General features: G+C 37.2%; 1 protein-coding gene across 2 annotated transcripts in view; it reads left to right on the plus strand.

The window, feature by feature from the left end:
- The window catches only part of Cdh11 (cadherin 11), a 157,179-nt gene that overhangs the window by 109,129 nt on the left and 20,941 nt on the right, over window positions 1-27,109 (plus strand). For both annotated transcript variants that reach the window (XM_057753538.1, XM_057753539.1), the window contains exons 4-8: window positions 3,977-4,271; window positions 7,128-7,247; window positions 9,100-9,267; window positions 13,485-13,672; window positions 19,579-19,832. In XM_057753538.1, coding sequence (XP_057609521.1) covers window positions 3,977-4,271; window positions 7,128-7,247; window positions 9,100-9,267; window positions 13,485-13,672; window positions 19,579-19,832 — 1,025 coding nt within the window. The remainder of the gene's footprint in view (window positions 1-3,976; window positions 4,272-7,127; window positions 7,248-9,099; window positions 9,268-13,484; window positions 13,673-19,578; window positions 19,833-27,109) is intronic.

A 27,109-nucleotide genomic window follows, 5' to 3' on the forward strand; every position in this document is an offset into this window, starting at 1 on the left:
ACAAAAGCCAAGTTAGAAAGCATTAACAACTGGCTACCACTAAAAAAATTAATGATATTGTATAAATATCCTTTCAGCATTTTCCAATCATTCATAGACTTAACCACATTGAGAAGGCTTCTAATATTCACTTCTTACACCATAAGAACTCAATTTGTAAAAATTGTTTTGTAGTCTGTTGAAAGCAACACTGCTTTAATTTACTGAGCCATTCTTCAGAACGGAGAAATTTCTTTGATTGTATCCTAACCCCAACTTGCCTGACCCCATTTGAATGTTCTCATGTCTCCCTGTGTCCTTTCATCGTAACTTTCTTTCCTGTTTTACCTCTGCCCGTCTCTTTAATCAGATTTCATTCTACTTTGTGTAAGGGATTTGATTACCTTTGAACCCTCAGGTCTTGGTACTAAACCCAAACACACGGCTATGAATGAGTGTGTGCCATTACAATAGGAGTGATTTTATCCTCATTGTCTTCGGGTACAGTTACACAACAGCTAGATTTGTACTTCTCCTCAGGGTCTGCATTTGTTATGCCACCCCATCGAAAATATAAATGTAGAGAGTCCAAATTACATTTGTCAAATAGACCTTCTACTACTTATTAATATACAATACGTGGCTCTTTTAGATGATACTGACATTAGTTATTAGGAGACAGGCATTTTCACATACGCAAATTGAGTCTGCACTGTGTGGAGAAGTGGTGATAGGCAGAGGATAAATCAGTTGAAAGCAATAACTGACCTCAAATAATCGAGGGAACGGAGTCACCCATGCATTCAATTAAAAAAGAAAGAAAAACTCCAGGTAGAATGAGAAGGGTCATAAAATTCATTTTAATCATTATGAATTTATGTCCTTAACACTTATGAAAACTAGAGGCAAGTATCTAGTAACTTCTAGCCTGAAAGTTAAGTAGAATTGGTTCAACATAGAGGAAGAAATGTAAGCACAGATGATAAAGAAACACACCTCTGAACACCAAGGATGCCAATGAAGTTGTCTTATTTGTCCTTTTTTTATGAAAACAGCAATCTGATTTTTATACTCTGTGAAAGTGCATGATAATCTCAACATAATTTAGAACTGGGAATATGGTTTTTAGAAATATACTAAATAATTTTACTCATGTATACATAAAGTGAAAAATGCAAAGAGATATTCTTGATAAAATGGAAATACAGGAAAATAATTGACATGCAGGCTCCCTAGGCTGATGTGTGGTGCTAGTCTACAGGACGAGAAAGGAAAAATACAGCCCAGAAAAGCCGGGCAAAATAGCTCGAACAATGTGCAAAACTGGGCAAGAATTGCCCTGGGAAAATGACCTGTGCTTAGTCGCTGTCTTAGTGTGGGGCAGCATGTGTTGAGGCTTGAAGTTTGCAGAGAAGACAGGACTTAGTGAGTCTGATGAGTTTTCTTCTCTCTGGATCTAGCAAATGTTGTATTACAAGGGAGAAGCACAGCAAAAAAGAAGGGAAGGGAAAACCTGGCATCGACCTCTGTCTGATCTTGAAAATTTAGGCTCATAAAAGGAGTCTTGGTTAGATAGAGCATGTGTATGTGTGTGTGCATGTGTCTGTGTGCGTGCGTGTGTGCATGTGTGTGTGTGTGTGTGTGTGCGTGTGTGTGATGAGCAGCTGGATCTGGGAAATCTTTTCTTTTCCTTTTGAAATAGTCTTGAGATGGATCTCCTTTAAATAGGAGGAATAGGTGATTTTTTCTCTAACAACCTTTGAATGGTGACATTCAAGGTTGAATGCTTTAAAATTTCCTGAAAAGGTAGAATTTGGCAAAACAAAAAGACTTAGAGTTTTCATGTCAGAAATTCAGCCTGTGTCATGCTGCTCTGTGCAAAGAGAGAAGTCATCAGTCTTGGGCGTCAGGAACTGGCTGTGCGTGCCTCGGCAACTGGACCCTTGATAGCTCTTGCTGTGTTCCCAAACCGCTTTTGTGTGGAACCTAATAAATAGTATTGTCAGTATAATAGATTATCTTTGTGAGAGAGTAAAACTAGTGAAGGCTTACCAGACTTTTAAGTGTTGGAGAGCGTGGAAACAAAGTAGAAACATGACGAACAGAATGCACACCAAAATTTCAGGTATTTGTCTAATTATAAAATTCATCTCTTTTTTCTTATGTAATGCATGGAGACCCCTAGAAACTTTCAGTATATTGACATTCATATTTATTTCTTTGTTCCTCATTCATGGGGCTGAACCTCTAACTTTTGATATTTGTAAAGCAGAGGAATAAAAAGAAAAGAACAATCGTAGAGAGGTAGCAGAGGGGAGCACAGACCTTGAAGAAAACAGCACGAAGGTTGGGCAATTCTATTTGCCCACTAAAGTCCATCAAATAACTTCAGATAGCCAGCCTCTTAAGAAATACATTAGCCACATTCCATTGAAATGGTGGGTTGTTTTGAGTAACAAGTTTTGAAGTAAACTCTGTTTGCTCTCCCTGCTCCAGAAGTTGTGGAGTCCACAACCTAAGTGGTCTTGTGTTCACCTCTGAGCTGAAATGTTTGCTATTTCACTAAAAGACTACAAATAAATTAGATATCTTTTGGGAAATTAAAATGGCACAAACATTTTAAAAAGTAGTATACTAAGCTTAGTTTTGTTTTTCTTTTGTGAACCTCATGCAAGCTGTTTAAGACATAGTTTGATAATAATAATAATAGAAATTCTGCTGAAATAAGAAAGTGATATTAGTATTCAAAGTAAATCAATTAATATTAAATGATAATGAGTAATAGTTTCTGTTGTTGTGAATGCTAAATTTTTTGCTGAAATTCTATGTGAAACAGCTTTTTAAAATCTCTTAGCTATTTTTCTAATACTATAAGACAATGTAAAGTAACATTTATATTTTTCTACAAGAGGAGATAATGAAGGCAAAGGAACTCATAAATCATGAGGATTTAAAGGGAATAGAAGGAGTTTATTGCTGTGAGAAAATTAGTGAGGTCTGCTCTGAATCACAGGACAGAATTGAGTAGAGCTGGTAGCAAAGATGACTATCGTAACAGTGGATTCTTGACATGCCAGTATAAAAATTGTCTCTAGGCTCTCTGGAAAATATCAAAAATCCAACCATATTGGAGATTATTTCAAGGCTCTGAGGGCTACATGTCTACCCTCCTGTTACACCATCCTTTGTGGTCATAGGAGACTCGTCTCAGAAGATAAGAGACCCAGATGGTAGACCCTGACTACTAGGCATATGATCTGTAGAAGTCTGATTAGCTGAATTGCCTGTAGTTGCGAAAAACTGGACAATATAAACATCTTTTGAGGAGGATCTGTGGAAGAAATGACAGTAATATCAAGTGGAATGTCATGAGGAAATCTTTTGAATCTTGATGGTGAATGAGCTACAGAAGTTGCAGTTAGAGGAAGCCACAAGAATAGCATGTAATCTTTGGCCCAGTATTATGGGAAGTTAATCCAGGAACACTTGGGAATCTGTGAAGATCAGCTTATATATGTATAGACTTGAATAAATAACTCATAAAGGGGTCATAAGAAACTGGTAAAAATTGTGATTTCTAGTTAGAGAAAGTGAAGGAACAGGAGTAAAATTTGAGAGAAAGATACTATATAAATCCATGCTTACATCTGCTCAAAGTATATGCATGTATTTCTTTCAAAATGTGTACATATATATTTTGTACGTATGCATATAATATATGGAAGAAGAAGAAAAGAGAGAGGGAAGGACATTAAATCTCAGAATTAAAATTTCTTTATATGTTAGCCTCATCATTACCTATCTTAATGACCTTGGTCATGGTAGTTATCTAAGACTGGATTTTGACATTCAGAAAATGATGGTGAAAATGACTTGCTCCCGTGATATATGTATGACTGTATGTATGTGCACATATATGTGCATAATGTAGCAATCAGCCTGTGAATTTTTATTGTGTTCCTTATGAAATTACAAGTCCTGTTTTCTCTTTTTCTAGCTTCATTCTGATATTGACTCTGGTGATGGGAACATTAAATACATTCTCTCAGGTGAAGGAGCCGGAACCATTTTTGTGATTGATGACAAATCAGGGAACATTCATGCCACGAAGACACTAGACCGAGAAGAGAGAGCCCAGTATACCCTGATGGCTCAGGCGGTGGACAGGGACACCAACAGGCCACTGGAACCACCATCAGAATTCATTGTCAAGGTCCAGGACATTAATGACAACCCTCCGGAGTTTCTGCATGAAACCTATCATGCCAATGTGCCTGAGAGGTCCAATGTGGGTATGTAAGTTGGGGTTACCTGCTCCTCTTCTAGCTGGTGTCTTTGCAGGTGGGCAGGCTGGTTCCTGTCCTCCAAGCTCAGAGCCAGAGACTATGTTGCACCTTTATTGCATCTTAACAAGGAAAAATTATTTAATCGAATTTTTTCTTTTATTAAAAATAGCTATCTTTCTTACATAACATATCCTGATTATGGTTTCTTCTTCCTCTACTCCTCCTAGTTCATTCCTGCATCTCCTCCCATCTCGAGCCTCCCTCTTTCCGTCTCTCAGTAGAAAACAAACTGCTAAGGGATATTGATTGAAGAAAACATAGAAAGATAGAACAAAAACTAATGCATCAGAATAGGACCAAAGAAAGAAACAGAAGGGAAAGTGCCCAAGAAACAGAGAGTACAAGAAACAGATATAGATACAGAAACTTGGATTTTCAAATGTTCATAATAGACTTGGAGGTTGTAAAGTCAACAGATATTAAGAGTCAATGGGGAAAGAATATGACTCAGTTTAGCAAATCCTGACTCGGAGTGTCAGCTAAGTCATGTGGCACCGCTTAACATCTTTTCTTCCTTTGTAGAATGGGAGTAACGATTCCCCATCTTCAAAGAGTATTGATAAAATGCATCCAGTCACTAGGGCATATTGATGTCCATTAAGTAACAGCAATGACAATGTTTGTTGCTTGTGGGATTTGCATTAACTGATTGTGTCTGTACCCTATCTTGTTTAACTTGGCCATGATTAAACTTTGCAAAGCAGTGGATCTAGTTACCCACGAATAAATGAGAAACAAAAGCAGAAGCAGTTTGCCTAATTTAACCAAGGTCGTTGTGCAACTTAGTTCATGCAGCATGCGTCATCTGATGCAATACACTTAAAAGACACACTGCTTCTCTCAAAGATGGAATTCTAATTGTTTCTTCAAGCAGTTGCCCTCAGGTATCACTTTCACTTGAATTTCCAGAATGTGCATGGTTATCAGCATGGTTATGTTTTGAGGCAGTCTGATCCATTAAGCTTGAGTGAATCTAAAGACAACCAGGGATTTTTTTTTCATTTTACAAATGAGAATAACAAACATTGAATATGAGGATTAGCTTACTCAAGAGAATCAACTGTGACGTCGGAAGTTTAAGGTTCTTTCAGTCTCTGTGTGGAGCCTATTGTGCTCATTCATCTCTTCCCTCCTTCCCATCACCCATCACCTTTTCTTGTGTTGTCTGCTGTTTATTCTACCCTCACATGCAAATTCTAATGAGAAGCAGACTTGAGGAAGTGGGGATAGCTAGGCATGCAAACTGATAACCCATTGGACTTAGAGTTCTCTTCAGGGGACACTTTGTGTCTTGGACAGTGCCCAGATTTTCTACTATACCACATGAAGACTATTGTCTTTGTTGTCAGACGATTATGTGATCCTGCCTCCTTTGCATACCTTCATAAATTATCATTTTATCAACTAGTCAATGATACAATGAGGTTCATGTTTACAATGATGGTTAAGTAAATATATAAAATAGAAAAGTTGACAATTACTTAGAAAATTATAGAATTAAATGAAATCATAAAAGTAACTTTTTTATTAATAATAAATAAATAAATAAATAAATAAATAAATAGTAACTTCTTTGGGCATGCCATGACATTTTTATGTTAATCTCCATTTTCGAGAATATTTCCTGGCTTGTCAGGGGTAGTTCAAAAATGACAGTGGTATAAAAAAAACTGATTTTGAAAAGAGAATTTAGAAGATTGATATTTTTCTTATATTTCTCATGGAAGTCACAGTAAACCCTGTGAAGTAGGGGATGGCTTTCTTTAAGCTGTATAGAGGGGTTCTGTACACTGACAGGAGGAACCCTGCTTCTGCTGACAGAATCAGAGAAGGAACTTGGGTTTTACTATTGCTAGATCTGGATTAGACTCCTGACTCTAACCGTAAATAACTTTGAAAGAGATTTCAAAATGTCGTATCTCTCATACCCAAGTAAAAATGATGCAAAAATGCCTAGCGGAGGAATGTTGGCACATCACATGGAATTTAGTACAAACACTGCTTGGCAGAGATAAACTGAATTATTGCTTCTTCTGTCTTCCCATCTTCTCTCTCTCTTCTCTGAACCTCAACATGCTATTGCCCAGATTTCTACTGTGACAATGGAGCTTTCAAAGAAAAAAAAAAAAAAAGATACCATCTTCCTATTATACCTGATTTCCATTTCTTCTGACCTAGGAATTGTCTTTTAGATCTCATTGACTGTTCACTGATGGTTTCTATTGCATAGCTACCAGACCCAACAAAGATGATAAAATGCAATTTTTGAGTCAGTAAGGAACAGCATTCCATATACTATTTATATCCATAAATTAATTACAATTTAGTATTAGAAGTAACTTTATTAAAGGCAAAACAACAATAAAATAATGTATTTGTTGTTACAGATGGGAGAGTGCACTCTGTCCTTTCATGAAAAGCAATTAATTGTTAATTATATTTATTACACTCTCTGAGATTTTTATTTAATTATCTGATACATTGAATATTTCTATCACATAGTTCTAAAATGTTTGACAATTATGTTTATATTATTATTTTAACTATCCACCCAGACAGAAGGCACTGTGGTTATAGAAAGTTTAGTTTTAAACGATGATAATTAAAAGAAAAACAAAGAGAATGAGAAAAAGGAAGAAGAAATTCAGGGTAGTGTTTTGCTCTTGGGCTGTAGGAAATTAATATCATATTAACTAATCCTGGGCCTCTCTTCAGGACTTAATATTAAATTAAACCCTGTAAACACTAATGCAATTTGAAAAGTTTAGCGGGTGTTGCTAATTACTTTGTTTCCCTTTTTAGGAACATCAGTAATCCAAGTGACAGCCTCCGATGCAGACGACCCCACTTATGGAAATAGTGCCAAGTTAGTGTACAGTATTCTTGAAGGACAACCTTACTTCTCAGTGGAGGCCCAGACAGGTAGAGTGGATTGCATTATCATTGTGAGTCATGACACATTTTAACTAAGGAGTCCATGCCTGTTCACTTCATTGCTTTGACTTGAAAATTTCTTAAAGTTGAGAGAAATATAAGGGACAATCTGGAGGGTTAGCATGAGGGCCAAAACGCCTATGTACATGTTGGGTATATGACTGGTTGGAGCAAAACCCAATTATGAGCTCCTCAGCTCATAATAATAAATATTTAATAATTCATCTTGTGAGTTGGAAGTGTCTTAAACTGTGGTTTTATGAAAAGGACCCCAAAGGTGATTCAAAGAAGTTAACTTTCAAACCATCCTTGGAAGACCTCTGGATAAACCCAATACTGTCAGGTGTAATGGTTAATGTTCTTGTTGCAGGAAGATTCAGCACATTTCCAATCTTCCTTTGTGTGCAATAGGTTTCCAATGGAAGATACAAAATAAGAGTAAACTAACAAAGTGAACCAGTATACAATACAAACTTAAACTTATGTTGTGCTTCATTTATAACAAATGTGATTCTCCACAAGAGTAAACACTATAATTCAACAAAATTGCTCTTCCGCAGTATTATAACAAGGACATTTTCTTTCTCCATTTTATGTTCTGTATTTTTGGAAGAGTTTCTCATACAATTTTCAGCTTTTACATATTGTTTTCTAATTTGGTACTGTCTTTTTTTTTATTTGCTTGATTAGTTCCTGCCTATCTATGCATTAATTTACTTTTTACCACCTTGTTCCAAACAGCAACTTGAGGAGTTAAAGTTTATGATTTCATATAGTCATTTGCCATTAGTCTTTCAGTAGAGGAAGGGATTCATGGCCGGGCGGTGGTGGCGCACGCCTTTAATCCCAGCACTTGGGAGGCAGAGGCAGGTGGATCTCTGTGAGTTTGAGACCAGCCTGGTCTACAAGAGCTAGTTCCAAAACCACAGAGAAACCCTGTCTCGAAAAACCAAAAAAAAAAAAAAAAAAAAAAAAGAATAAGGGATTCATCTAGACTTTTGGAGATGCTAAAAACTCCAATCTTTGCTTGAGGAAGCAAGGGTAGTAACTGCTGAATGAAAACCTACAAAACCATCTAATAGATGAAAAAAATGAGGTCTTGCGAGTTATTGAGGTCTCAGGAGGCTATTGCAAAGAAACAAGCTAACACTGGCGCTTGGGATAGCACAGCAAAGACCAACACTTTCTCTTTGTTTATATTTATGCTAAAAATACTACCTTATTCATTGAGTATAAACACTTCCATGTGATCCCTAGAGATGTCAGTAAGCATAGTTTTCATAGAAATCATGTTTCAATGTACAGGGGTCATAAATAATTTAACCATTAATTTATTATGTTTGTCAGTGACAGGTGCAAGCTTTGTTCATCTTCTAACTCATCAGTTCACTTATTAAAAATTGATATCAGGATTTTAATATATTGAATAAAATTTATGACTCCTTTTTAAATTGTGTATGGATTGTAGAAATGTTTCTAATAATTTCATGTAGGACTAGATTCCTGAAGGCTTTTGCTAGAAGTCCAGAAGCATAGATTCAGTTATGGAGAGACATACAATAGGCATTTGTCATTTCAGTGTTCAGGAAGAGATTGCTCCTTGCATGAATACTGAAAAACAAAACTAATTAACATCATGTAAGTATTCTTATTATTTGCTTGAAAATACATAGATGCCTTGGGCATGACTACTTTCCGTTACAATTGTCATGTTCAACTGACTTTCTTTTGAGCAAACAGACTCATTTATGTATCTTAACTACCCAGAATCTAAAATATTTTCCTTGTGGAAATTTTGTCATGAATGAAGTTCTGTAATTTTGTATTGCTAACCTGGCAGGTATCATCAGAACAGCCCTTCCCAATATGGACAGAGAAGCCAAGGAGGAGTACCATGTGGTGATCCAGGCCAAGGACATGGGTGGACACATGGGCGGGCTCTCAGGGACAACCAAAGTGACGATCACTCTGACTGATGTCAATGACAACCCACCAAAGTTTCCACAGAGTAAGTAGTTGGAGTTGGTCTTTGCGCTTTACCATGCACAGCCAGATCCTCATGTTTCCATTCACTCTGATTTTACTGAGCTTTCAAAAAGAAAAGTCTAGAAAACCAAGAACAATTTTCATCATTCGTGCAAAAAAACTAAAACATGGTAACAATTTAATCACACACAAAACAAAGTTAAATGGTATAGAGATATTGAGGAGAAAAGAAGGCACTAAAAGATCTGTAACTCTGGAGACAGAAAAGTCTGTGTTTTCTGGTATTTTAATTACTAGGTTATTAGTCATGTAAGGTGGGAACCAATTTACCTTTCTCTGCTCCGGTATCCACATTACTATCCTGCATGTTATCTGTACATTGACCTGTTGTTTATTGTTTCATAGCAAACTGTTCCAAATCATAGTGATTTAAAAGAATAATTTATCAGTGTGCTAACTTTTCAATTTATGCAGAGCTTAGGAGAGATTGCTGCTCTGTTTTCATTCCAGCATCCACTGCTGACAGCTCTCTGTGGCTGAAAAGCCCCACTTCTAAGATTACTTACAAGACTGGCACATTGAGATTGACTTTTGCTTCCTCTCCACATGAGCCTTCCTGTGACTGAGTTCTGATCACAAGAACTCCAAGACCCCAGGAACCATTTGCTTTGCCTTTTTTGAATTGACTTCAGAAGTCACGTGGCTTTCTCACTGTACTCATAAACCTGCCAAAATTTCAGTGCGGTTCATCCAGACCTCAACTTTCCTATGGAAGGACCATAAGATAATGTTAAAGAAGAGGCTTGTGGGATGAGAGATATTCATGTCTGTTTTTAGAAAATGACATTTTAGTATATAAGTAAAATATAATTGTTATTGTTTGGATTAACCCAGGTAGTGCTGATTCTTGTGGTATCTGAAATATTGACAGTATTTTTTTTAGCCATTGTTGTTTTCATTATTGCACAAAACTTATGATATTGTTGAGGAAATATAAAGAAGAATAAAGGAATAAAGAGATGGCTCAATAGTTAAGAATATCTGCTGCTTTTTCAGAAGACCAATATTGGTGGCTCCTAAACGCCTGTAATTCAGCTCTAGGAGATCTGTTGCCCTCTTCTGGTCTCTGCTCAACCTGCACTCTTGTGCACAGAGCCACAAGACACAGACCTATACATAATTGAAAATAAGAAAAAAAATCTTTAAAATTAAATTTTTATTATTTTAAATTATGTGCTTATGAGTATGTATATGAGGGTTAAGTTTATCTGTGAAAGTGCCCTCAGAAGCCAGAGCTGTCAAATTTCTATGGAGCCATAATTACAAGTGTTTTTAAGCTACTTGGTTTGGGTGCTGGGAACCAAACTCTGGTACACATGATGAGAAGCATAAACTCTTAACCATGAGCCATCTCATCAGCACGAAATAAGATAACTCTTTAGATAAAACTATGTTGAAATATTGAAGTAAATAATAGCCTCTAATTTCACCATCATTTAATTACTAGTCACTGATATTATAAATATCTAACAAAAGCCTATGTTTTAAAGGTTAAAAAGTGACTTCTATGTAAGTACAATGAGTGGCCTAAGAAATTTCCAAAGCCAGACTTTAACACACATTTGTGCGTGTGCAAAGGTGAATACAGAGTTATAACATAATCATAATCACTCTGTGATTTCTAGTAATTAAAAAGTAGTCACAATGAGAATCCTTTGGAGTCTCTTTCTGCGGAGGATTTGAGGTCAGTTGCTAGCACTCATATCAGGTAGCCCACAATCACCTGTTGCTCCAGATGCAGAGGACCTGACACTCTCTCTGGCCTGTGCAAGCACATCCCTACACACATGATGTACACTAAGAGAGACACATGCACATACATATGAACAATCTTAAGAATATAAATAAACCAAAAGAAGGCAATCAAGTAGGACAATTAAATAGATCCCTTGGTTATTCAAAGGATTCCAAAGATAACAATCTATAAAATAGAGATATCAAAGGAGTGGATTATGAGACACATATTAGCTTTAGAGGATCCCAAACGACATGGGGGAACCTTGATCTCCCTGTTCAGACTGAAATTTAGACAACTGTAAAAAGACTGAGGCTCATATACAACAGTGTCAAAGTTGCATGTTTCATTCTGTAAAAAGGAAATGAAAGGGGCTAAACAACATTATTCATGGGTAGCCATTAATGTCCCTTCTTATAAGAAGTCATTAGATAATTATGTCTGTAGGTTCCGGTATAAGTGTTTCCACAGCCATGGACTTGAATGGCATTTCGAGGAAATCACATGATAGCAGCTCTTCAGCTCTTCTAAACATTTATAAACTTTTGTAATTACTACAAAATACTTCGATTTTTTCCTTTAATGTGAAAAAAATGTAAGATTAAGTTGAAAATCGGTACAATATAAGCACACACACACCAAAAAAAAAAACAAAAAAAAAAAAAACAAAAAAAAAAACCAAAAAAAAAAAAACCACAGCACTGCAATGGATAGATGTAGCCAACACCACTGGGCTGAGCCCTGAAAGGTAGGGTTCCACCACTCTTCAGTGTCTGAAACAGACTGCTTTTCAAAGTGTCACTCATACAAAGGTGCTAGATCTCACTACTCTACTGAATACTGTCTGGTGGTTTCTTTAAGGGAAACAACACCTTGTCTATTTTCTGAAATGCCTTTTCAAACATCACCTACCTACTTTGCTCCTGTAACAGAGGTCCAACTCTCACTTTTGTCTTTACTATTCTGTCCACTTTCAGAATCTTCTCACCTGAGGTTCTCTGACATTGATTGTTCCTGGCCCTGTGATTTATTCTGCACATATATTCATACACGTGTCTAGCTCAGTTCCTTCAGTCGAGTGCATATTTTTTCTAAAGGAAGTCTTCAATCCTTACCTGTCCCGTGTTAATCCAGGTCTCCTTTTCACGCATACATACTTAACAGTGATATGTGTTCAGTGATATATACATCTGCATAGAAAAAAATTATCTCACACTTCTGTTGGGACTAATTGAGTCCTGGCTTTCAGCAGCTCTTCCCTGTCTAGAGCCTTCTAATTGAAGTTACTAGAAGCTTGCCTAACTTAGAGGATCAGAGGATAGGATTTTCACCTGTTGGCCATTGACTGCAGGGTATTTAAGCCTCCATGGTGCTATTAAAGAAGGGCTTTTGGTACCAGTGATTGAAGGTCTGTGTGTCGGTCTGTCTCTGTGTGTGTTTCCTCAACCTCCAACCCCTTGCCCGAAGCTCGCGAATGGGGTCTAGCGCATAGAGCGCAGACCAGGGCCGCAGTGCGCAGCACACTTCCATATGCACACTCACTCATATACAGCATGGTCATACACTTAATTTCCTGTCCACTCGTGTAACTTAAACCCTTCTTCACACACACACACAAGCACCCCCTCACACTTTTTACCCTTTATCACTTACTATACAATATTTCTTAGCCTATAACATCACACTATGTATACATACATTTTATTTTCTTTATCTTGTACATCTATTAAGGGAAGAATCATGATGCTCTTTTTATTACTGAGGTTCAGAGCTAAAGGAGTGCATGATAGCCTTTACATTCTTGATAAATATAAATATGAAATGTGGCATCATTTACATTTCTGATTACTATAGATGTAAGTATGGAGAGAGTAGATTATCTAGAAGCTTCTAGAGAATTCCATGCTTGACTTAGTAGGAAGCATGTGGAGTAAGATGAAATAGAAATATAACAGTAAAAAGAAAAGGGATATTCTTGAAAGATAAGTTTTGCATTTGTCTCTAAAGTAAATGTGAAGTGCTGGAATTCTTTTCAAGATGGGGTCATTTTTTTTCTGTTTCTGATTCCATGAACAATTAGTAGTGGAAAACCTTGGAATTAATCCGTGGGATATCATGAAAAAGCAAAAGGAAGACTCAGCTGCTCACATATGTGGAGTCTTGCATAGTTCTCCATCACTCTTTTCCTTCCTTTCACAGATCAGGTGACCCCATCACCTCCCCCAGGACCCCAATATTGTTTTATCATCCTGTAAAGAAACACATTCTTCTAGCAAGCAGGTCATCTGGGACCCTCTTCCCGTCCATCCGCTTCTCTTCTGTGTTCTACCAATAGAAAGTTCAATTTTAAACCCTTTGAGAAATTTACTGGAATTCAATGAAATCTGAAGTCTTACAGCTGCCAAATAAAAAGGAAAATAAAAGTAGATGTCTTCTTCTTTCAGGCGTGTACCAGATGTCTATTTCAGAAGCAGCTGTCCCGGGGGAGGAAGTAGGAAGAGTGAAGGCTAAGGATCCAGACATTGGAGAAAACGGCTTAGTCACGTACAATATCGTTGATGGAGACGGCGCAGAACTGTTTGAAATCACAACGGACTATGAGACACAGGAAGGTGTGGTGAAGCTGAAAAAGGTAGGTTAGAGGAGTCAGACATGCCAGTCAGGTGATCTGTGTTACCCAGGCAACCTGCAGAAGACAGGGGACTGATGGGTAAGAAATGCACCTATGAAAGACTGAGGAATGACCTCATCAATTTGCAGTCGAGGACTGAACTCTAAGGAGCTAAGAGAAGTCTTTTTCATACAGATACTGTGGAAGGTGCTGGCAAAATAGCAGATTATACCCATCTGAAGTGGCTGACTTGTTCTCCTGTGTTTTGGCAAAATTATTTGGTAGGAGAAAAGAAGACTTGATAACCCTGGATTTTTGGAAAGCCATTCTAATTTCCTGGAGGTCTGCCTGCCTAAGTCAACTAATTTAGACTGTACAGTGGTCTTATTTTAAACACCCCTAGTTCACTGGACCGTGGGATGTCCCTTTAAATTTTAACCAATCTCCCTTCCTCTTTTCCTTCCTGAACTTGAAGTAACAATAATGATTCTTCCTCCTTATGCACTTAAACCACTAACAGAAACAAAACATATCTCTTCTCTGTATTGATTAAACACTAGAGCTTACTGCTTCATTTGGTTTGGTTTTATATAAATCTCATATCTATTCAATACTGATTATTGGGCAGATATAACCCACCTCTCATTCATTTTTAACACAAGCATGTCATATGAAATAGATTGTTCCAATGTTCAATAATCCCTCAACTTAATTTTGAAATTGAGACTCAGACAAACTCAGTGACAGTCCCGTAAATACACGCAGAATTCAAATATAGACAGCACGGGAGCAATGTCTCTCTTAAGACATTTTGGAAGTAACTGAGCCAGAAAGTCAGATAAGATTCACTATAAAGTGAAGAAACAATTACAGTACATTCTAAAGCAGTTCCCTCCTGATTTACCACTTGAGAAATCAACACCTCTCCATCATCGCAGTGCATGGAGCATTAAATGTGAATTGGCAGAGGGTATTACCTTGGTTTTTAATAAAGCATTCATTTGCTACTGGGTTTTATAGCATGAATGTTAAGTTTCTTGGTGTGAAAGAAAAGATTGGATGGTAACATTGAGAAAAAATTAAATTGAAGAGTCAATAAAGAGACGTAGGTGGAGAGGAGGAGAAGGGGACCCTGGGAGACATTTTCAGCAGGGAGAACATGGGTGACTGACCTTTCCCTGGGACACAATGCATATTGGGTAGGTGAAAATACACAGGGAACAGAAAACTAAGGAAAGAAGGTGGCTGTACTGAGACAGCAATAAACTCTCAGGTGGGAACTAAGGTAGAGCTCAGATATTTGCAACAGTTTCCACTCCTGACTATGAATTTCATGACCAAAGACGTCTATCAGCCATGAGAGGACGGAGAGCTGTTCTTTCTGGTGCCTCTTTAAAAAAAAAAGTAGCTCTGTGAACTGTGTGTAGCTGTCAAATTTCTTCGTTAATTAATATTACTATCGCCCCTGCATGCAACTGACACACGAACGTTGACATCAGCGATTCCTGTCTCCCATCCTTTGCTGTTCAAGTAATTGGATGGTTGGTTATGCGAAGGTTGTCACCTGTTTTGAGTGTATTCAGGGCATAAACACATACTGTTCTCTAAAATCCTGAAACATTTAAATCACTCCCATGAAACTCATCCATGGCAAATGAAATCTCTGCATATGATTAATCTGTGCACTTTCCCCCAATTCACTGTTTATTATAGGCAGCGGAATAAGCTCTTACAAAACACTGACATTTGAATTTAAAACAATGTAGGCTGTTATTTAATTTGGAAGAGAAGATTTACCTTAATTGGCACCACAAAATTCCAAATGCCCACCAGGAAAAAGCAATCAAATGTAAAATTAGTAGACTAAAAATATGGGTCCTTTTGGAAGACATATAAGATTATAAAGACATGTGGAAAGATCAAAGAAATATTTTTGCATTTTAGAGATTTTCATTGATATGACATTTTCATTCACTTCTTGATTCACTTGTTTATTTTCTACTGAGTTTATCAGTTCTAATTATTTGTCAGTTAGGCTTTGGTAAAAGCTGGGAATCTAAAATTTAGGAGATTGACTGCTAGCCACAGGGAATCACAGATTAACAGGAGAGTTCAGTAAAAATCTGGTTATGATGAAAGGAGTTTCCTCAGCCCTGACAATATTGATATTTTAGACTTGATGAATCTTGGTTGTAGAAGAATGTTCTATACAATTCAGGGTACTTTACGGAACATGGACCTCTTCCTGTATAGGTTAATAGGCATATACTTTCCATTACCACACTGTGTGGATAATGGTTGAAAATATTGTTCTGGTCCTTACCAAATACCTGTGGAGTGACTGGGAGCAAAATCAGTCCTTATCTGAAAACTCAATTATGGTAAAAAAAAAAAAAAGTGTGTGTTTCCATCTCTATGGGTCAGGAATGGCTCCTAGATGAATGCATCGTGAGCTGATTCCTGGCAGTCGAATGTTGCTTTCCCTGATTGACAAGGAGGAAATAAGGCAGGAACAGAGATCAGGAAAGACTGGTTTCAAAGAAAATGGAACTGCAAGTCATTTAGTCTTTAGAATGGAATGACACTGTAGGACCAGTTGAAAATCTGTTGTTGTGATAAAAAGGAGAGATTTCAGACAGCTGAAGGCAGCATAAAACTAATGAAGGAGAAGATGCTTGAGGTTTTGGGGAGCTACCTCCAGTCATGTTTGGAAGGAAGGGAATGTATTTTAGGACTACTGCTCATACCATCAAGAATACATTGTAAAGTCATTCTTAGGTATCTGACAGACTTCAAAGATTTGTTTTTAAAATTCTTTCCAAAATAATGTTTGAAGAGCTCTGATCCAGGTTCAGAGTTCCATGGCAAAGAAGAAAAAAAACTATTCTGAGTATTTAACCCCTCTTTGTGCAGTTGTATGCAGAACAATGTAAAATACAGATCAGCCTTTAAGTGACTTGGTGCTGCTAGGAAGAAAAATCCACTCATTTGCAAGTACCTTTGGTCAGTTAGAAATTTCACCCACTTGAAACAAACGCCTGCACAGCATCTAAAGTTTTTATTTAAAACCAAATGAACTTGTGAGGTAGTGTGCGAACCACAATAGATGATATTTGAAGCATTCCTTGTTCTAATCAATGTTATGTCTGTTTTTAAATTTTCCTTTGGTCTGTGTATTTGTACACATAACTGTGGATATATAACATTTGCTTGCTTCCAGTCACAGGGTGATCTGATTTGTTAACTTAATGTCACGTCGTAAACACTTTACATGCTGTTATATAGCACACATAATCATTTTTAATGACAACAGTACATCCCATTCTATCTATGGACTGTGATTTCCTTAATAAAATCTCACAGTTGGATTTTCTGTGCTATCTGTGCATTTCTCCAGATTAGATATAACCTTCAATTGTAGCTAACAAATATTATGCATTTTCAATATTGTTTATTTGTATTTTTTGTTGAATAAATCCCTCAGGGAGAATTTTCAGAGGTAAGGATTAGTAAGCTGGGGTGGGCATTAAGGATTTTATGGCTTATGCAGTGTGTTGCCTCATTTAGTTTTATTTCAACTATTCATAGCGTGAGTATAAATGTCCACATGGGGGAACTACCTCAAATCCTGTTTGGAAGGAGAAAGGAAAATTATTGTCAGTAAATGCTTAAATGTTATCCAGTCATTAACCCTGCTGTCCATTCAGAAAAATGATTGACACATGTGACTATATGGTGCATCCATTCCTAGTTATAGAGAGACAAAAATCAACAAGGTTCAATAGATTCCTTGAAGCTGCTTCCCTTTCAGTAGGAAAGGGGAACTATGAGACGACACACCACTATTTGGGACTCTTGAGCAGGACTTCACAAGGCATTGATGCTGGGCTTGCTTCCAGAGTACTTAGCAGGTTCTCACAAGAGTGGAAAAGATGTTCTAGACAAACCATTGAAATTCCTGGAGATCAAAGCATAGAATGATCTAGATGAAACCAGTTGGTTAGAATGCAGCATGACCACATGTTGCTCAAGATAAACAGGGCTTTCTAGTGGTAACCCGTCTCTGGGTTTTAGGCATATACCTCCATCAAGTTCAAAAAAGGTTTTGCTCTAGGAATATTAGCAGACAGAAATTTCACCTTTTCTGATTACACATCACCTGATCTCAGAATGAATCATATTCCAATGTGTGATTCAGTCTAGTCATTACAGAGATTTCTGAGAAATTGCAGCAGCCTTATATCGACAATCTGTAAACATAATTTACTTCTGCTTCTCAATGCACATACAAGGATCTAGGAACTATTGGGTCCCATCTGGAAAGACAGACTGTTGGAGAATTAGAGGACATGTTAGGCAGTAGGAAAAAGGAGTGGTCCTTGATTGCACGGAGATGGGGGTGGGAGGTAACAGAATCAAGGATGTTTAATATACATAAGCTTTTTGAAATGATGATGGTCTTGGGTCTGGAGCAGTGCAGAACTAGGTCAGTCGAAGCTTTGTGATTGTATGTCCATTCAGAATAAGTATTTACTAGACAAATGACAACTGCACAGAAGGCAGATGCCAGCCTTAAAAGATCAAGCTTATTACAAATATTTGTTAGCTCTGCCTCATTGGCATACTGCTTAGAAAGATGTTTCTCAGAGTCTACGGCTTATATTTGTGCCATAACTTTGCTTTTCACCTTCCCCACTTTTTGTATTTCTTATTCAGAAGTAAAGGGCACTCGCCATCAATCTCCCTGTGACTGTCTATTCAAATGCTGCCTTCAAGTTCATTTGCTTACTTGTGATATGCACTACTTATACTTGTTGTTCTATAAATGGACCAATTTGTCACTTATGTGTTCTGACCAAAAGGCAGGACTGTCTTCAGTGTCAATTATTTTTCCCTAAGAAAAGTAACCTAATACTGAATGGACTCAGAACAAAGCTATGATATTACATTTTACGTAGAAAGCAGTAAACATCTTTTCAAAGGAAGATTGGGGAGCACAACAGACACATTAAAAAATAGCTCTGAGATGTTCAGGAAGACAAAGTTATGTCAGTATGTAAGTAGGACTGGAGACTTTTCTCAGTGGTTAGAGCACTTGCTGCACAAAGACTAGCCATGTAGATATGCATTCAGATGCTCTGAACCAATAAGAAAATGGGTTAGTGGAATAGTCTGCTTGCAATTCTACTGCTATGAAAGAAGAGACAGGGGATCTTGGAGCAGGCTAGCTAGCTACACTAGTGGTGTAGTGTAAGTGAGCTCTGAGTTCAGTTGAGCGATCTTTTGTGCATGTCCATGTATAAAGTGGAAGAAGATGGAGGAAGATTTCATGTCAGCTTGAAAGCCATGAACACACAAGTAAAAATTAAAAAAAAGAGAGAAAAAGTAAATCAGTGTTAATTAACAGTTCCACCTACCAAAATATGTCTATAAACTATGATAAATAATTGAATGTATGTGCTGGTAAGACCGCATCCTTTGGGAAATGTGACTTAGTCAAAACTTAACCAATGAAATGAGGCTATCAGTATGAAGAAGCTAGGATATTGTGTGTGTTTATGTAGCAGACAGTATGAGGCAGTTGTTAAACAAGATGTACCTTTGCCTTTGGGCTAGGAAATAATATGTCCTTTTATTACCAGACTTGTAGCACTTTACAGAATGGTCACCAAATGCCTTCTTGGTGGCTGTAGAGAATGAGGTTGACGTTATGTATGGTTGCACCTTTGTATTTGCCGTGTTCTTTGTATCATGAACAACCGTGCATCATGTTTCAGCAAATGATTGTTCTGAATTTCTGACCATATGGATATTTAATCAGCGTAGATTTTCCCTCTCTTTGAGAAGCTGTTTGCTTCACTCAGTGAACCAATTAGGTCTTTATCTGTCAAAGAACTGGTTCTCAATCTTCTCTTCATTCTTACCAGCCTGTAGATTTTGAAACCAAAAGAGCATATAGCTTGAAGGTAGAGGCTGCCAATGTACATATTGATCCGAAGTTCATCAGCAATGGACCTTTCAAGGACACTGTGACGGTCAAGATTGCAGTAGAAGATGCTGATGAGCCTCCCATGTTCTTGGCCCCAAGTTATATCCATGAAGTCCAAGAAAATGCAGCTGCTGGCACTGTGGTTGGGAGAGTACATGCCAAAGACCCGGATGCTGCCAACAGTCCGATAAGGTACACATAGATTTATCTTTAGAACATATACAGGAAACTTTAGGGTCAGAAAGTTTGGGGAGAGTCTTACAGGCACCATAACATTCCATCTCAAAGCTGTATCAAGGTTCAATCAATTTCAAATTAAGTTATGATTTACCAAATATGAGTCCATTTCATTTCTGCTACTATCTTTTTGACTAGGCTTCAAGCTACATTAGTTAGTTCTTTCTGAAATACATTCCTAATGTATACTAGCTGATTTAAACATTAGCCAGGTCTACATGCCTTCTGAAACTGGGATACAGTATCAATAACTACTATGAAATAATTATAGTCATTATCTTTATTTAGTATCTCCTTAAGCATCACTGGCTTTCGTGGGTGTGGTAAATCCATGATCCAATTTATTTTCTCACCATTGTTATATAAACTATAGTCTCTTAAATGATCAAAAAAATGGGGTTCTGCAAGATGAAATGAAAAGAATGGAATAATTTGTGGGCTGTAACGAGTCACAGGGAGGTTCTACTCCCTGCTGGACACCCTTCAAAGGTAACAGAATGACCATCACATGACTGTATTTCTGACACTCAACAAAAATATGCTGCATCTACATCTCCTTCCCACCATTAACAGGCCTTATTGAGTCATGAGCCTGATTGCCAAGAGGGCATTGTAATCTAGAGACTGAGGGGGGATTGGAACCATAGATGAAAGACATTCATAGAGTGCGGATGTGAAGTTGTGTGAATTCCAGTTCCACAGAATTGTCCTTTCCATAGCTGCCCCTCTATTTTATTTCTTCCATCTACCTCCTCAGGATCTCTCTGCCTCCAGGCTCCCAGACATCATAGTGTTATTAATCCTGTAGCCAAAATGACTGCTATAAAATGCACATCCAAATATCATATGATTGAAAAACAGCCAAACTCTTTCTTCTCACCCTCACATGGTCTGTCTTCAAACTGAAGTCTCAGCTTTCCGAGTTGCAGTGTTGTGATTATGTCTATCTCAAATGGGGCTGGCTGGGTTAGTCTCATCATCTGAGCTTCAAATCCAGACTCCTTGTTCTCTTATCCTTCCCTTTTTCTCTCTTTACTCAAATCCATCCTTTCCTCCTATCCTTTATTGTTTATTTCCCTATGAAAAATTTCCATTTTGTAAAGTATAGTATACATCCTTTCAAAGCATACTAGTATTGAGTTTCAGTCAAGTAATCTAAATGCAACATGGGGATAGTTGAGAACTGAATTTTTCCAATTGGTACCTTTTCGATAATCAATACCATTGTAGATTATACTTAAAATTATTTTTATTGCCAAATAATATTTTACTGTATGAATACACAGAATCTTCTTTATCTACATGTCACTTGTATGGACATTCATGTCATTTAAAGTGTTGGATTTTACAGATACAGCTTCTGATTACACTGGTCCACAATTCTTTGCATACATGTATGGCCTTTCTTTTGGCTATATAACTAGAATTAGAATTGCTTAATCACATAGCAACTCTGAGTTTAAATTTCTGAGCAGCTGCCAAGTATTTTTTTTCCACACAATATCTGCAACATTTTTCAATAGTGTCAGCAATGTGGCTTAAATGTTTTGATTCTAGACATCTTAATAAAGTGCAAATCACATGTCATGTTTGTTTCACTGATAGGTAGTAGTAGGAAGTACTCATAAAGACATCCACTCAAGCAGTCTGCATCTTCTAGAGGAAATAGGAACACCTGTTTAAATCCTTTTCCATTATACAATTGCATTAACCATTATTTTGTTGTTGAATAGTAAGAGTCCATTAAATATTCTGACTGCCTTCGACTTACAAACATTTTCTCTCCTCTAAATTTTCTTGACTTTGTCTTTCGAGATGAACCTGCTTTCAGTTATGACTAATCACACTATTTTCCTCCTTGGTGGCTTTCACTTTAATTGTTAGATATAAGAAATTGTGGCTTTTTTTTTTTTTTTTGATTTTTTAAGACAGGGTTTCTCCGTAGCTTTTAGTTCCTGTCCTGGAACTAGCTCTTGTAGACTAGGCTGGCCTAGAACTCACAGAGATCCACCTGCCTCTGCCTCCCGAGTGCTGGGATTAAAGGCGTGTGCCGCCCGGCTAATTGTGGCGTATTTTAAACAAACTCAAAAATATTCCACCTGTATTTCTTTTGAAGTAATTTTATGGTTTTAGATTTGTACTTAAATTTTTAATTAGTTTCAAATTGATGGCTCTGTGTGTTATCGGGGAGAAGCTCATCACATTACCTTGCTTGTGGACATCCACATTCAGGATTAACAATTTGAGATAATTTATATGTGTGCCTATTTTTATGCCAGTGTCACACAGTTTTGATGAATGTAACTTTAGAAGAAGTTTTGAAATGAGCAACTTTGGTTCTTTCACTATGTTTATAAATTGTTTTTATAAAATAGACATAGTAGCTTTAATTGTGATTGTTCATGAATGCTTCCATGCTTCAAAAGCAGAGTTGGTTTTGAAAGAGACTCCGCATCATATATAGTGTAAAATATTGAGTAGCTACCTCTTGCCATTGGCTGTTTGCTAACCCATGTTCTGGGTAACCACTGAATTCTCCCACTAAATGTCATGCATGGCCATAGTGGACAACTGCTTTCTGACTATATAAATTAATATGCTTGGTTTGCCTTTAGAAACTCAGATTCTTATGTCTGGAAGAAATGACAATTCCCTCCAGCACTTATCCAACAAACCTGCATTGAGTACTCACTGGGAATCCCCAATATATCTAAATAACCTACAGAAAAACATGATGAGAGATTTCTATAGTTTAAAAAAATGCAAACAAACAACAACTATGCAAAAATTGCTAGGGACTAAGATCTAGAGTGATAAAATGGGACATCTAATGTTCTTCTCTGACCTCTACACTCCACATAGTATCCATTCATATACACCACACACACTTAAAAACACACGAAACATACTAAATTGAAAACAAAACAAAACAAACAAAAACCAAGCAAAACCTCACACACACTCACAGTGACGGATGTGGTAGAGTGTGTTTATAATCCTAGCATCCCACCTAGCCTACTTAGTGAACTTAAAGCAAGGGAGAAATCTTGTCTCTAAAAACAAGATGGACAGCTATTGAGAAATGACACCCAACATTGTCCTCTGGCCCCTGCATTCAGGTGTACACATGAGGACATCCACATATGTGAGCTCATGCACATGTGTATGTATATTCTTAAGATGGTCAGTATTGAAAATAGCTTAGAAAATGAAAATTGCAAGTTAAATTTCCCCTTGCCACAGTTAGAATGACCATTGTCTTCCAGTCAACAAAAGCAAAAAAGGAAAATGCTAGCACAGAAATAAAGGGAAAGAATCATTCACTGTCGATAAGAATGTAGATTCGTATATTCATTCTATAATATAGTATTCAGGATTCAAAAATCAAGAGAACTACTATAGTGAAATAAGCCAGTGGAACAACCAACTAACCAACCAAAGCAAAGGATAGCAAATAATACTTGATTGATCTCACTCATGTGAAGAACCTGCAATCTCAAACAAATTTTGTGTAAAGTGGTGATTGCAGACACCGAGTAGACTAGAAGGTGTGGGAACATGAAGAGAGTTTGCTAAAGGGATTAAGCATTGCAGTGAGGTAGAGTAAACTCTACTGTGTTGGTGCACAGGAATATGACTGTGACTAACATTAATCTGAGCACTTTGCTATATATCTTGAAAAGAGATTGAACATTTGTAACGTAAAAAAATGAAAAGGTTAAGATGATGAAATGCTGATGAATTTCATTTGAAAATTACACAATGTCAACATTTACTGAGGCACCATCAAAACCATACATACCTACAATTCTTACATAAAAAGTCAGATCAAGTCTCTGCAAAGCTGCAGCAACAGAAAAAATCTGAAACCATGAGGATATAAATACGAAGAAATTTACAATAGGTCATGGAATATGTACAATTCACAAAAGAAAATAGGAACTCAGGGTGTAGCTCACTTGGTACAATTTATGCCTAGCGTACACAAGGCCCTGGGTTTGATCTGCAGAAGAGCGTAAAGGTGTGGACAAAGAGGTGGGGACCTGTAATCCCAGTGCTCCAAAGGTGGGGATGGCAGCTAAAGCATTAGATATCCAAGGTCACCCTTGGTTACCTATTAAGTTTGAGCCCATTCTGGGATGTATGACATTCCTTTACCCCATGTTCAAAAAGGAAAAAGAAAATCACAACAGGAGAGAAGATTATGTATTGCATTTTACAATATTATTACTGATGAGAGATACCATTTTTGAATGCTTTCTTAGAATCAAAACAATATGTTTAAGGCAGCTTTTCTGAATCTTCATATATCACATTGAGAGTATGACTGCTTCAGGAATATGTTGATGGAAATACTGTGCTCATGGTGATAATATGACTTGCTTAACAGCTCACGCGACACCTTTGGATACTGGATTTTAACCCGGATCTATTTTAACTTCCATCTACTCTTTCAGATATAGGCAATTGGTAACAAAAGTGTTTCTTAAGAAACATCTGACTATTCTGTTCTTTTGGTAAAAGAATCTTCTTTTGTAATGACAGGAGACCTTTCCTTTGCCTCTAACTGCTTTAAGATGTCAATAGTTATGACTCTATACAAGTTACTTTTGACCTAGAATACCAAGGCATGTTGGGGACTTTTTAGAACAACAGTATAAAGACACATAGAGCAATTACCTATTTCCCCTGCACTTTATTGCTTCCAGGGATCCAAATCTGCAATCCATTTATTTGGGTCATATTCAGTGGTAGCTGTTCCATGCATGCAGGCAATTTGCAAGTCTATTAATTATCCACAGATTCCCAATAACCAAGTAGAGCCAAGATCCTACCCTAACCATGTGCATATACAACACACTTTATTGACTGAACCATCTCACAGAAATCACCAAAACTCTGAGCCTCTTTCATATTTAGATCTCTCTTCTCAGATTCTATATAGCATTTAAGACATTTTTGGTTAGGATTTTATTTTTTGTTTGCTTGTCTTTTCTTTTTTAACTGAAACCTTCTCTCTCCCTCCTTGCTTTCTTTCACATTCACTCCTTCCTGCCTGCTAATTGGTGTCTTATTTAAGTATTCGATCACCTTTCAAGCACTGGAGGTTCCCTAGGGTTCAGTGTTTGACTTTGGATTCTCTCTGTATCCACTCCCCTGTAGGATTTTCACTCATGCTATGATTGAATTGTGTTGATCTCTCACATTCTTTGTGTATAGTCTGATTTTTCTTTTGATTCTAACTCTGAATTTATGAGAGTAAATGTTGTTAATTTTTATACTTTATTGGTTTTTCTTCACTGGCTTATTTATTCTTCCTTCAGATATTTGCGGGCAGAGATAGGCATATATAGATCAGTGATAGAGAGCTTGACAAGCATCAACAATGTCTTGACTTCTGGTTTCAGTGCTGTAAAAACGCAACACTGTGTTTGCTGTGCCTTATTTAAAATCAGAAAGTGGGGCACAGGTGCATCTTAGTAAAGTAGTTACTTGGGAAGCATGGTGATCTGAGTCTGATCCCAAGAATCCACATGAGAATGCTGGTTATGGTGGATCACGCCTGAAGAAGAGACAAGTGGATCCTGGGAGATTTCTGGTCACGAGCCTAGCTTACTTGGAGAGCTCAAGTCTGGTGACAAACTCTTGTCCCCTAAAGTGTGGCATGTAGTTCTTGAATACCAAGAGCTAAAGTTTTCCTGCAGACTCTAAATGCACATGTACATGTAAGTATCTTCCTGTAGGCACTGGTATCTCTATATACACAAATGCAACACCAGTACCAGCACTAGCACCAGCTCCCTCATCTCACTCAAACAGCTAATTATCTCTTCCTTTCAGAGAATTAAACCTTTACTCTCTTAACATTGCAACCTATTCCTAGTTGAACTTCAACCTCTATTACCTGCTAAATTAACTTAATTTTGTGTTTCCAACAGGCCCCTCTCAGAGAGTTAGGTCAGAAACTTTGAAAACTCTCCTAGCCATCCCAGATATTTATATCTTGACTGACTCCTACTGCTATTCCTCTCATCACATAGTGTTCAAATCCTCTAGCATTTCAGTAGCTATTTCTGCTATTTTGAAAACTACATCAAATATCAAATTCTGAAATTTTCTGTGCTCTCGCTCTTTTATTTTGGATCTTTCTTTTTCTATACTACCTGAATGATCACTCAGTTGTTCTGATTTCACTTGTTTGCTTCTTTGCTTAAAGGTCTTCTATGGTTTCTCATTGGCTTCATGATGAAGGTTACCCTCTGACATTCAAAAACTTTCATATTTTCTCCTCAATACAACAGCAGCAGGAGCAAAAACATAAAATAGCAGCTCCTCTGGGTTGCATTGCTTCATGTGGGTGAGGTATGAGGATGCTTCATTTAATTCTCACATATAATATCAAGTTAGGGACAATTGCTATTCTAGTGTAAAGATAAATATGCTGAAGTTAAGTAATTTTGTAAACGGTGACTGCTCATTCGTTTCCTGACTGCTCAGACCCATATAATCACATAAAAACTATATTAACTGCAACACTGTTCAGCCAAAAATTCAGACATATTCCTAGCTAGCTCTTAAATCTTGAATTAACACATTTCTATTAATCTATGTAATGGCCCAAGGCTGTGGCTACTGGTAAGGATCCAGTGTCTGTCTCCTTAGGCAGTTACATGGCCTCTTACTGACTCTGCCTACTTTCTCTCTATGTCTCTGTTTGGATTTCCCACTTGGCTTTGCTCTGCTAAGCCATTGGCCTGAAACAGCTTTATTCATAAGCCAATAAAAGCAACACATACACATAAGGACTTCCCATATCGTAATTTTAAGTGGCTTTTAAAAAATATTTTCATTTAGATTATGTGCAATGGGGCATGACTGGATCTAAGATTTTACAAAATCCAGATTTGTGGACCATTTTTATGTCTTTAAAATTATGTCTTGCCTGGTCTTCTGCCTTATTGTATATGTGCCATCAGGTTACTTAAATAGGAAACTGCCTTATGCCAGGAAACAAGTCTTTTGTTATTGTACATAAAATTATCTGCTGAGGGCTCAGTTGTAGAGCTTTAACTGGCTTTGATGAAATGCAAGACCAAGTTGAAGTCCACCTCCAGGAAAAAAGGGAAACTACTCATTTTTCATAAGGAGCCATAGAATCAAAGTTCATCAGGCATCACCTCATGTATTGAATATTATAAAGTGCTGTTCCATGAGTGACTGTCTGAGATAGG

This window comes from Chionomys nivalis, chromosome 21 (assembly GCF_950005125.1).
Source record: "Chionomys nivalis chromosome 21, mChiNiv1.1, whole genome shotgun sequence".
Taxonomy (NCBI): Eukaryota; Metazoa; Chordata; class Mammalia; order Rodentia; family Cricetidae; genus Chionomys; species Chionomys nivalis.